Below are 12,699 nucleotides of genomic sequence, written 5' to 3' on the forward strand. Positions count from 1 at the left end.
GCTTTCCCTCTGTTAGTGGTCGTATGACCATCTCTTTCCCCCCAGCGCATAAACTGTTCCCCTCTGTTAGTGGTCGTATGAGCATCTCTTTCTCTCCATCGCATAAACCTGTCGCCTGGTTTGGTTTATCCTTCAGCATTTGGTCTTTGCATGAAGTGACCCTTCTCTCTCAACTACCTCGTCTCCAGTCTCTCCTGTTTTCGGACGTTCACTTTCTTGCAAAACAAAACCCTATATGCAGACTAAAAAATCACGAAATGTTTGCTCTTTACCACATACCAAACTTGAAGGTGAGCGGCAGGACTCTCCACAACTGCAGTAATTTGGCTTTCGAGCAGCAAAGCATGAGGTTATCTGGGGAGACAGCCTCTCTATCGGGCTTATTCCGCATTCTCCAAGTAGCATTCAGCTGTTCTGCTCCAATAGCATCAGCAGTTATTCTAAGTATACGCTGTAGTGACGTCGAATGCTTCACTTTGTATTGTGTTAGAAACATCAGACCCCGTAAGGCTAGATCGCCAAAGGCTCACCTAAGAACGTAGCCTTAAGGCTGTAATATTAGGCAAACTCGGCAGTTCTGTGGCGTGTGGAGTGAGTATATTAGTCAGTACTTGTGCAGAGTGATAGACTAGAAGCGAATACGCGGTGGCAGACTGCACAAAGAAAAGGACCTGCGAACAAAACAGTTCAGTGCCCGGAGGTACAGATCGCATGAGCAAAGACTGGCACCAATTACAACGCAGCAGTACCAATGCTAGAAACAACAAAGCACGTGAAGTGCCTCATGGTGAGGCACTATTTGTGCAGCGTCTCGCCTCAGGCTCTAAATCAGACCGTACTTGATGCCGGTGACTCCGCGTTTGTCGCTTCAACCTACCAAAGGAAACGACTTTATTATTTACTCGAGCAACAAAAGACAAGACGAGAGGCTAGAGATGCGCTGAAGAACCTAGAAAAGCTTCACGGGGAATTCAGAGTCGCCATCAAACAGAGAAGAAATTTTTCTGTAAGCGGAAAATTGAGGTCTTGTGGATCCATAGAGCATGTATTCCCTGAAACTCTTCATCTACAGTAGCTGCATGCAGATCATTTTGCGACTGTGATTACCATGTGGTGATGCAAAGAATGTTCCCGCAGCACTACCTCAATATTACGACTAGTAGATGGCGTGTGTGGCCATTTTCACGTTTTTTATCTTGGCCAGTGCATTGTCTATACAGTTGGAAAATGGTTTCCTCCCAACGATCCCTCCTACACCATTCCTTCTGGGTAAATTCTCAGCATGGGGGAAAATTCATTTTTTGTTCACTAGCGGGACCCAGCATTATATTGGTAGCCACTATAATGCAGCGTCGCCTGCCCCGCGTCAGTTTCACAATTTCCTCGTGCGCCCACTGCTTTCCTAGGATTTAGTCGTAGCACGGGGAGGGCTCTGCGGCGGCGCGTCTTTCTTTCGTTGGCTTGCTACTGAGGTGCGAAGGAGGAAAGAGACGATAATGAGCACGAAAAGAAAAGAACTGGAGCGGTTTGGCAATATACATCTTGAGCTCGGCGATCCTAGTAAGACCTGGTCAGTTGTAAGCGTCTTTCACCAGGGTGTGTCTGCTCCTTGAAGAAGACGGTTTTGGTTACAAACCATTTTTCCTCCTTGTTCCCGTTTCTCTTAAAGTTCTGAGCTGCATATAGGTTTGCTTGGTGTCCTTTTTTACTTTTCCTCCTGCGTGACTGCATTTCTCCTCTTTACTGAGACTTCTCGTCAAGTGTTTAACGGTGACGGTTTTAAGTTCAAGCGTATTCAGCACAAGTACTCGTGCACTCTTGCCGGGGAATATATATGTTCTGCTTGAGCTCGTGAGCACACAGTTAAGGAAGCTTGAAAATATCCTGCGTGCAGCCCCTGAGTATATCTTGTATGCATGAAGAGCATACGTTGCCCTCACAAAAGTGGGCTGACTCTATGTTCTCTACAGAAAGAGATTTTCTAACTACGTCATCACCATCGGTCCTACAATTGTTCTGTTTCTGTGGGAAATCCCTTTGCGTGTCCGCTATCAGGTACCGCCGCGCTGCCGATTTCCTACTTCGTTCTTTTTCAGCGGGTGATTTCTCCCAGTTCGGATTTAAGGGCGTTCGAATCATTAGCGTTCAGCGTGTAGTCAACAGAGAAGCAGAGGCGGCTTTCGAGCTACTCAAGTAAGATCAGCTCATTTTCGACGCGTCGGCGTGTTGCTTGCCGCCTGATATTGCGTTCCTGGAAACAGTAGCAAGGTGACGCTGCGAACAATATTTTTGGATGCTGTTACTAATGTTGTTAAGGAAGAAAGCGGTGCAGTTGAAAATAAGCTTGACAAGTTATTGCGCGCGCGGCTAAGGCCTATCGATTTCACAAATAGTGCATTGAAGGAATTCGGATGATATTATGCGTTTATCAGTACAGCAAATGTGACTTATCCCGTTTGGTCTTGTTGTGTGGAGTAGGTGCACTTGCGGAGTCGACAGCGTAGGGGACTGGGTAATCTGTGGCGCGGATCCCAAGAACCCGTCGGGGCTACTTGGGTATGTCCAAAGGGACACTGATTTTTCCTTTCGGCTCTGTCCCCTTTTTGCGAACTCAAAGACACGCTGTACACACTATGCATATGTTGGCTTGCTCACTCTTCGGAAACATATATAGACGAGGGTAAAAGCTCAGGCTACTTTCTTTTGTCTTCCCAGTCAGTGCACAACGGGTATGTTCGGAAATTTGTTTGCCAAGCACGCTGCGCCTTACACTGGCCAGTTTGTTGTCGCGTCCAACGGCCTTGCGGAGGCGGACCTGCCTAGATTACAGTGAGGGCACACTGAACGCACAACTATCATTCGTTTATTTGGCCACCGCATACTCAGTGCTCTGCTCATTTCATGAATTGTTAAAGATCCTTAACTTCCTGCGCATCGGCCTTCAATTTGTAATGGGACATGAAAAAAGGGTTCCCTCCTGGTCTGTTGGCACTGCGCAGAAAGGCGAAGCCACCTAGATTTAGTCACTTCTGTACAGTGCCGCGGGAGAAAAATGTGAATTCTGTTTGAACTTACCTAGGCGCAAAGTTGCCCATGTTTCTGTCTACAGCGCATTGGCGGCAAATGAAACTTTCCAGGCGATTGCTAGGCAAACGCTTGAACTCGGTGAAAAGACTCAAAGCGCCTTAAACGACCTTCCAGTGAACGAAGCATGTCGTTCTGACTTATCACCTCCCACTGGAGAGTGCAGAGAGTCGAAGGAAAGCACAAAAAAGCCAGTTTCCAGCCGACTGCTGCCGCAAGCAGTAAAGAGTGGGCGGATGCTACTACCTGATGGCGAGGTGCTGCTCTGCCGCCCCCTTTTGCACGAGCCCCTAGCAGATACGCCATTATGGTACAAGCCGGAGGACATGCCAAAGCTTAGAGACCAATGTCCCACGAAAGGAGTTTTCAAAATCGCAAAGGAATACTGCAGTGAGACAAATATTTCAACCGGCAAAACGGCTAGTCGATACAATTCATGATGACATAAGTGCCCGAAAACTTTATACAGTTCCCAAACAAGCAGTGTCCTCCTCCTAGCAAGAGGCGCCATGCCGTGTACTTTATTTGGATATCAACATTACACTTGTGTATGCTCGCATGAAGCTGCATCCACAGACGGTAGAGCCTTTGGCACAGCATTCCAAAATATCTAGGCAGTCACTTGTGAGTCGTATTCAGAATCAGGGAGTGAAATTTCCGCATCTTCCACTACCTGTGCGCTGGCTCCGCGTGGCCCGACAAGTGTCTACAGGCAGCGATTTTGGAACCCACAGATGAAAACGTGGTACTCTTCCTAACGCTCTATATTGAAAACACCTCTTCGTATGAACATTCTTCAAGCCCGCTGCTCCATGCTTTCGGGGCCTGTCCACTGTTTCTTCGTTGCAACCATGTCTACTAGCATTCACGAACGGGTTTTGGTAGACGATTCAGCTAGTGAAAGCAGGTGGCTCCTATGACTTGGTATTACAGCAGGTACCCCGTAAAAATGAGTTCCATTTACAACCTTTTAATCTGTATTGTTTCGGCTTCCACGCTAATTTGAATCGCACGGCACAACTACATTGAAGCAAAGGCTTCCAGCATTGAGTGAGCTTTCCTGAATTGCCCAGCGATCTCTCAAAAATTGACGCAGGCCCGCTTCGGCTATTTTTCTTCCGCATATTTCAGGTGGTTTTCTGAGCCTCGCTGCCTCCTTCCACACTTTTTAGTTCGTTTTTCGTACTCATATGATTTGCTTGATATGGCAACCCTTCCCAATGCCTCTGGGGAGTCCACAGCGGGAGAATCCACAGCACCCACAGCGCCCAAATCGCCACCTCCAGCTGCTGCGTCAACGCCCTCACCAACAGGAGCTGCTCCTCTAGTCGCAACTTTGGGTCCTTCGCAGGAAGCCGCAGCAGTTGTTGCGCCACTGCAGTGTCCGGAAGAGACAGGTGACGCGCTCATCTCAAACACAGCTCCTCAAGGATCTCAAGTAGCTCCAGCCATTTCCTCAACGTTAAATGAAGGCGGTCAAAGAGCTCATCCTGAAACTCGTCCTCGCAACAGCGCGGTGCGAGAATCAGGAACGGGTTCTCCCTTCGTAGATCTTATAAAGTACGTAACTCACGGATTAACTGCACCATTCAGAAGGCATTGATGCATTCGAGGCATTCTAATCTGCGCCACGTTTTTCCCCTGGATCAGCTATTTGAGTTAGAGAGTCTGTTGGAGTAATGAATGCGGTTTATGGATTTTTCAAGGTCTTTCTACGCTGTTGGGCATCAAGAAGTGCTATCATGATCTGCGAAGTCTATGTTTGCTTCAGTATGGCTAAGCATCTCCTTTCCATTCGAACGAAAGAACTCTTAAAATTAAGGGAACCTCCTTGGCTATGCGAGTCATCTGATCAGGGGAAGGTCGGCGCAGCCAGTTACGAAACCTTGGAAGAAATTGTTTTTGGGGAGGACCACTTGCAAGAGGTCCTACAAAAAAGTTTTACACGCCGGCGAACCAGTGCCGGTAGTCCAGCTATCGAGCCCCAGCAGCCGCCCTCAGCCCCCCAAAGCCCTTTTGGAGGACTGAGAGCCGGTGAATGCCAAGCACAGCTCGACCGCAATGGGGACGTCCTGTCACTGAGCTTGAGCAGCAACGCGCACGTTATTGCTTTAAGCCGAGGAGTCCTCCTGTCTTTCCTCAAGCTTAGGGTAAGTGTTCGACACGAAAGTAGCTGAACGGTAGTTAGCAAAATGCGCATGAAAGCAGGTGCAGGGTACCGGCAATCATTCACATTTATTGCTGCAGAAACAGTCTTCACATCTCATCTAAAGGAACAAATAGTGATGGTCGACTCCTATATCTGAGCTTACGTACACGCAGCACGCAGCTTAGTCTTCATTTCCAGTTAGCTTGCTGCAATATAGTGGCTTTTGTCCTCCGCGACAGCGCACTGAGTTTGGGCCGAAAGGTTAGCAGAGTTCTAGAGCTCGCAACTTGTCCAGGCACAGAAGTAGCAATGAATTCTCCTAACTGGAAACTTTGAATCGCCAGATTTCAATTATGTGTTTCAGGTCCTTTTATTACCCCTCAACGGGATCCGCAGTTTTGAAGCCCCTGAGAAGCGTTTCACTGCTTCATACCTCTCCGGCTCCCCTAATGCCTCTTCTACAGAGTCAAAGGAATGCAGCAAAATAGAAATGCCTCAGCTGAGGGTACTGGACTTGAGTTTCAATGAACTTTGCACTCTCGACGGTTTCTGGAACACGCCGCGCCTGCAGCAGCTGTGCCTTGTTGCCAACCATCTGCTGTTGCTGTCTGATCTTGCACCCGTCGGTCCGGTCATCACTGAATCCTAGATAGTTCGGCACTATTCAGATAAATCCAATACAGGGGAAGCGCAAGACGACAGAGAGGAGCTTTTTTGTAGCACATATTTCCGCACCTCATGACACCGTAGCTAAACACGTCATAAGTAACGTAGCGGCGACTTCACACAGGTGGCATACCAGACCACACGCTTCAGCCCTTGAGGTTCATGCCAGAGCAAACTATGTTTTAATGTGCCTTAGAGTTACGAAGGCATTGCCATGAGCGGCTAATTGAAGGCCAGATAGTCTTGGAATTTCACACGGTAGACAGTTCTTCAGATACACCTTTTGTTGCAGGCACAGCTGCTCCTCGGCTGCGACAGCTGTGGCTTGCGGGGAACCCCCTACACATGGGTGCGCACACTGCTCAACAGCTGCAGCAGCTGCTACCGGCATTGGATCTCCTTGACGGCCGAGCGTTGCAATCCCCTCCAGCGTGTCTCGTAAAGCCCCCAGCTTCTCCGCCCGGCAAAGGAGTTGTTGAGCAGGTCTCCCACTGCGTCACCAGCTCTTCGATGACGCAGATGCAATCAGGTGTTGCCGAGCCTCGCAGCTGGGCAATTGCAGCTGCTGCGCAGATGTCTTCTATGGAGGAGTCGCAAGGCCAGAGATACTGGTGAGCCAAGTGCAGGCGCACTTATGCATTAATCTGTGTGGGAGAACTGAGGTCTTATGTACGGTCCACAATCTCCGCTATGTAGTGTGACTCCATGTTCACCATTTTTCAGCAAGACACTCTTGCGGGCATCATATGGACTCACGAATAGAAAGCATGGGAAGGCACCTAAGGGGCGTCTAGCTTTTGCAAGCACTTTCCTTTTGTCGCTCTTGCAGCACGTGTAAGGCTGAGGACGCGCAGCTTCTTGCATGCTCCTTCGTGGTTCCAAGAGCGGGATGTGCTGAAACAGCTGAAACATCGAGACCACTTGAAGATCTTGATCCCCTTCCAGTGGCGTTTCTTCTGCCCCCCTGCAGGGGTTCTGGACAGCTGTGCTGCTGCTTCTGCTGCTGCTGCTGTAGTTGCTGCAATTGTGACAAGCCTCCTGCGAAAATTGCTCCGTTGCCCGTGGCATCGCAACTATCGGACTCCAGTGTATGTGCGGGGTATTCCAACGGCTGTGGAGGCCTGTGTTCGGTCGCTGCCACTATCCAATCAGCAGGTGCTAGCTTGTGGAGGCCCGGCTATAGTACCAAGCCAGCCGCTGCAGACATCCAGCATCAGCAACACCTACACAGTTTATATAAGGGTCTGTACAAAGAGGGACCACTTGGCGCAGTTGAGCTCACCTGGAGCAATTGGAGGGAAAAAGTGGATGTCCTGGAGATGTCATTCCTGCGATTGCGCGACTCTCCAAACGTACATACCTTGATTGGCCTTAAAAGGCTGGAACTGTCTGAGAATAGACTGAGCAGCATACAAGTACGTAAAGTGCCGATACCCGCATCATGTTAGAAACGCCGTCGCTGCGGATAGAAATCAAATAGATGTAAATCAATGCACCTGTGGCAACACTCCACCAGATCAGGCTCTAAGTCCGTCTTCATCCGAATGATCCTGCAGAGGGCCCACGGTGCTGCTTTGTTGAACGGCTACCCTGCAGCTCAATAGGAGGAAAATGCGCATGATGTTACGCGTTTCCTGCGATTACTGATTGTAATAACTATGCCTGCGTATGCTGTTTCTCTGCCTGTGAGGACTATTTTGACCTACTTATTGTACTAATGCTAGCGCGCTCCTTTCAGGGCATTCTGGGGCTGCGGCTTTTGGAAGAACTTCTCCTCGATGGGAACGAAATTCAGAATCTTGAAGGGATTGAGTCGCTATGTCGCTTGGAGTGTTTGGACATTTCCCACAACCGCATTGTTTCCTTTCCGCCAGGAATGCAGCAGCTGAAGCGTTTGGTATTCCTCTGTGCCGAGGGCAACAAACTGCAGCAACTAGAACATTTGCAAGGACTCCCAGCGCTTACGCAGCTGTATCTCAACAGCAACAGCATTCAAGGCTTTCGGTATGTTGACATCCGGATCCTGCAAGTTGATCGCCCATATTGTAATAAGCTACACTGCAACGCATTTATTAAGGTGCATTTTCACATATTTTCAATCTGCTTTACTCGGCGGGAATTACCAGCAGGTGATGAGAACGTTGCATTAACAATTCGCTGTCATTTTGAAACATTTGGAAACGTGCCAGCGCTGCTCATGCGTCGGTTTCCATGCAGACCGCTAATGCATCTTTCCCGCTGTCCGTGCCTCCGTGTGCTAGACCTGCGCAATACTCCATTAAGCAGAGAAGCAGAATATCGGCCCTATACCCTTTATCTCCTTCCAACGTTGAAAGTCCTAGATGGAGTTGAACCAAAACAAGAAGAGACGGCGGAAGTCAGACAAGAGTTCGCAGGAAGGCTTACAAGAGAACTGTTGGAGCAAATCATAGGAGCGCCATTGCCTTGCCTCGAAGCGTCCGTATTTATAACGTTTCCCAAAAATGCATAGAAACGGGTGCATAGAAAGTTCAAAGACTTTTTTATTCTGAAACTGCATGTGCAGGCCATTTGGTAGTGCTCAAACACGACTGGTTTTACCTGCGGGGCTATCAGCGTGCCAAAGTGACGTTAGAGGACGACGCAGTAAAAGCACATTGTGTAGATTCTGGGTCTAGAGAAGTAAATGGTGTAGATATGTTGCGAACCCGAGCTCCAGCAATAGCGTACAAGTGTATGTTTTGTTACTTCGGGCTCAATCGAGCTTGTCATGTCTTTCAGTGCATTTTGAGCTTTCTTGGCTTTTGTGGCGTTTAGTGCATTCTGCGAAACTCTCAGTATTTGTAGCGCGGCTGCGTTAGCATAGAGATTTCATTGTTCACCTACAAAAATCCACGACACATCTTCCTGTGCATTTTATATTCTCAGCTCAATCGATCTGTCCGGTCACCACCTCCGTCGCATCTCGGATGTGATTAAAGAGGAGAATTTTCCGTTTTTACTGAGCATCAATTTAAGTCAAAACAAAATTGCGAGTCTGGCCTCATTGGGAACTTTACCCCTACTGAGGGTTAGCCCTTTTGAAATTTCGATGAACAACGTCCAGACGAACGAACCAGAACACAGAAATTCATATTCTTGCATTGTACACTTATACGAGACGCCGGCCACGACTCCAGAGCGAGAATTCACGAATTGTCTCTTGGACGTACACTGCGTTCTGGTCTCTCGTTTCGCATGAAAAAAGCAGACATGCTTCTTAGTAGACATTCTTCAAGGTACAGGCATTATGATAAACGTGTTTGAGGTTTTTTCACCAGAAAGGGTAAGAAACTGGTTTTTGCTCGTGTGTGCTATTTGCAGGAACTAGTGGTAGCGCACAACAAGATCGATCTTTCAGCAGGAGGCCTAGGCGGGGTAGACGGACCAGGATTGCTGTCACTGCCATTACTGGAGGTATACCTACCTACATATAACCCAGCCGACGCATTTGCATGTGCCTCTCTACACCACATACAGAGTAACATTCTGCTTCGTGACTCTCTTCGCTGTATTGTTTCGCGTGCTTGGCTACAGCGTTTAGATCTAAGCCACAACTCGCTTCGTCACTTGAAGGGCTTGGCAACAGCACCGCTTGAAAATATCCGAGTACTCCAGCTGAGGGGAAATGGCCTCTCAAGGATAGAAGGACTTCTCAACTGCTCTCATCTAGAAGTTCTTGACTTGAGCGATAACAGGATCAGAAGAATTGACCCTGAAGGTTTTCAGGGAGTGACTGAAACGCTCCGTTGTTTAGTAATGGAAAGGAACGGACTAAGGTATTCTCTTTTTCCACTCCAGCATCAGTGTATCAGTAAAGGCATGCCGAAACTTGCAGCCGAGATCCCTCCAACCCCCAAAGGAGAGTAACGCAACACTGACGCGCAAAGCAGACAATTAGCCCAGCAATTGAACAGTTTCGTGTGACCGTAATTGTCTCTGCATACCTCAGGTCGCTGTGCGGCCTCCCGCTTTTACCTAATCTTGAGGAGCTGCGAATTGCACAAAATAGAATACCTGACTTTACGCAGATCGAATACCTTGTTCAGCTACCCAAGCTAAAACAAATTGGGTGAGCAGCTAAGCGTTTCCGCCACAAAATTAAAAGGGGCTGTACAAGTCTTTGCTGCATATCAGTGTTACGCGGTAGCAGCACATGCGAATTTATACTTCTGTGAATGGGATCCAGTCGTTGCCAAACAGACGTAGTTCTGTATCCTGTGGAATTTGCAGTCAAGCACCGAAATATGTGAGACTAGTCCATATCACAGAGACATTTCCGCTCTAAACTTTTCAGTAGGCTCGCTAAATCTACGCATCCTACTCTGCTGGAGCCTTACGTTATTTGCGCAGATTCCAGCAGAACCCTGCATGTCAGCGGCGTCACTGGCGTGCTGTCCTAGCTGAGCAGCTTCCGCAGCTCCAGACAATCGATGGTGATCTCATATCACTAGAAGGTATTCAGAGGAAACTGCCTGTAGGACCAACTGAAGCACTGCCTGCTCCAGAAGAGCTGCTACACCGTGTATCTAGATCTCTTCATGACGAACCAGGGTCATCAGGGGTATTCCCTCAACAGCAGGCGCTGGAGCACCAACAGTTTCTTCTGCATCAGCAACTTCATCTGTGGCACCCCACGAAATCGACAAAGGGCCGTTCGATCGTGCAGTCAAAGCCTGAAGCACTCACGCCTGGAAGACTCCAAAAGAATAGGCAGCCACAGACTGTACCCGAGGTAGTCTCCCTTAATCTCGGCATTGTGGGAACAGGCGCCCCAGGAATTTCTCCCAATCCTGCTGGAGCTTCCTTGTTGTCTCGCCGCGACACTCAACCGGAAACTACAGGTATATAGATAGTTAGGAGTCCGATTTTGTACTTCATGGAGATTCGAGCGTTAGCTGCACTAGTTAAAGACGGGATCGAAAGTGAAGGGATTATTCATGAGCGAATAGACCATTACCGATAGCTTCAAGAGCCATCATCGTTTTTTTGCCGTCGTACTTCAGGGCTGCAGGGAATAGTGAGTAATAAGGGCCATAGAGCAGTTAGCCGAAACCTGTTAAAAGTGAACCGCTGCGGAACCACCGACGATCGCCAGATGGCTTCGCAAGCTGGCGCTTGGACTAAAAGTGAACTGTGCGGTGCAAGCGTGGACCGATACACCAGGAGCAGCAGCACTGACATGTGTAGTGCCCTTGCGAGTTGCTATTCCCCAACGGCTCCCTATCTGTCAGCTCTACAGCAGCACGAATCCTTTGACACGCCTTCTGAAAGTAGGTTCCAACGCTGTCACGACCCAGCTAGTATGGGTGGACCTGTACAGAACACCAACATTGGGTCCATGCAGCTACCTTCGGTGTTACAGGGACTTTGCCTTCATGCAGAAGGCGAACGCGGACAGTCTAAAAACGCCCGGCTTACTGTACCATTAAGCCGGCAGAGGAAGATAGCTGGCTGAATTCAAATTTTACGAATTGTTTTGCATTTTTGTCTACAACTACATCCGTACCGTTTCCTTTCACTGACTTTCCATCTTCAATTTGCTGCGATTTCCCGTGTGATTACAAAGCCCCGAAGAAACACCTTTTCGGTCCACGCTACGTCGTGAACAGCGGCTAAGTCAGGCAAATACCTTAGCAAAATGCTTTCGTTTTGCATACAACTGCTGTTCGTCGAAACCTGGACGGCAGGCGCTCAAATATGCAGGCCTTCTGTGTCCAATAGTTACTCGATTTTAATCTTTACAAATCTGCGAGGAGCGGTGAGTTAAGATGTGAAATCACGCAGAGCAGCACTTTGAGCTGTGCTTCTCATTCTATGCCCATAGATGCAGATGTAACTGTGGATGAAGCAGATCGATAAGAACAAAGTTTTGCACTTTTAGACTTCAAAGAGTCTCTCACATTCCTCGTGCAATTAATGAGATCCCAGTTTGCCAGAGCAGACATCATATATAATGTTCCATTCCGCATCTTGGCGTTCGTCGTTTGCTGCTTGGTTTTGTTTTCTCCAAGCGAGCACACTCTTGGGGGCATCGACGGCTATACGAAAGATAAAAAGCTTTTCATCGCAGGTGCTGTTGAAGAAACTGTCGCCTAGTATGCCTTACCCACAGCAACACTAGCTGGCAACATTCGCAAGGGCGCAAATTCAATCAACCTAAGCTAGTCGACAGTAATATTACTAAAAGCGCCTAAGGTACTGCCCAGAGGGCAGCACATAGAAGCCAAGCCGGGCCTGTTGCATCAGACTAGGGGGATTAGGGACCAGCTACAATTACTATGGCCTTCAGCTATAGAAGCCGACTGCAGCGCGAAGTAGAGTGTCAAGCAACGTTAGACTCACCCAGTTCGAGCCGCTGAAGCACTGCCTTGCACTGTACGTTCAAGCTGTATAAGCCTGATCCGGTGAGTCCGCTAATATCATCGTTGCATTGGCTATGGGCAAAGCCATGATGTTGCTGATGCCAGCAGCACAGATGTCCTGTAGGCAGCACGGTCCATCACGGAAAACAAGGCAGTTCTATAAGACGTGAATTTAACTACTTCACCGTGGTATTACTAAAAGCGCTCAAGTTAGTGCTCACGCCAGTCACACTGGGAGGACTATAGGCCAGCTACAAATACTATGGCCTTCAGCTATAAAAGACCACTGCAGCAAGACGTGCAGATGTCCAGATGCTTTATACTGACTAAGGCACACGCTAGCTATCATAGGCATGGGAGGACACGGACTCACTCCTCTACGTACGTGCGTATCGTACCCTTGGGCCCATGCTAGGT

At 48.5% G+C, this 12,699-nt stretch overlaps 3 protein-coding genes across 3 annotated transcripts; all 3 read left to right on the plus strand.

Moving 5' to 3' along the window:
* Nucleotides 1-751: 751 nt before the first annotated feature.
* On the plus strand, nucleotides 752-1,075 carry ETH_00017860 (uncharacterized protein; the record flags this gene model as incomplete). Its single annotated transcript, XM_013373880.1, has 1 exon — nucleotides 752-1,075. One exon carries the CDS (start codon nucleotides 752-754, stop codon nucleotides 1,073-1,075), a length of 324 nt encoding a protein of 107 aa, XP_013229334.1.
* A 421-nt stretch (nucleotides 1,076-1,496) lies between these two features.
* ETH_00017865 (uncharacterized protein) lies at nucleotides 1,497-6,514 on the plus strand (the record flags this gene model as incomplete). The annotated part of the gene is made up of 8 exons (XM_013373881.1): nucleotides 1,497-1,560; nucleotides 2,097-2,193; nucleotides 2,716-2,829; nucleotides 3,110-3,474; nucleotides 4,257-4,644; nucleotides 4,856-5,234; nucleotides 5,598-5,859; nucleotides 6,192-6,514. 8 exons carry the CDS (start codon nucleotides 1,497-1,499, stop codon nucleotides 6,512-6,514), a joined length of 1,992 nt encoding a protein of 663 aa, XP_013229335.1.
* Nucleotides 6,515-7,616: 1,102 nt separating this feature from the next.
* ETH_00017870 (leucine rich repeat protein, putative) lies at nucleotides 7,617-10,769 on the plus strand (the record flags this gene model as incomplete). The annotated part of the gene is made up of 6 exons (XM_013373882.1): nucleotides 7,617-7,903; nucleotides 8,117-8,360; nucleotides 9,242-9,334; nucleotides 9,455-9,696; nucleotides 9,870-9,989; nucleotides 10,271-10,769. 6 exons carry the CDS (start codon nucleotides 7,617-7,619, stop codon nucleotides 10,767-10,769), a joined length of 1,485 nt encoding a protein of 494 aa, XP_013229336.1.
* Between the last annotated feature and the right edge of the window lie 1,930 nt (nucleotides 10,770-12,699).

Source organism: Eimeria tenella, genomic scaffold, assembly GCF_000499545.2.
Source record: "Eimeria tenella Houghton genomic scaffold, Eth_scaff18, whole genome shotgun sequence".
Lineage (NCBI taxonomy): Eukaryota > Apicomplexa > Conoidasida > Eucoccidiorida > Eimeriidae > Eimeria > Eimeria tenella.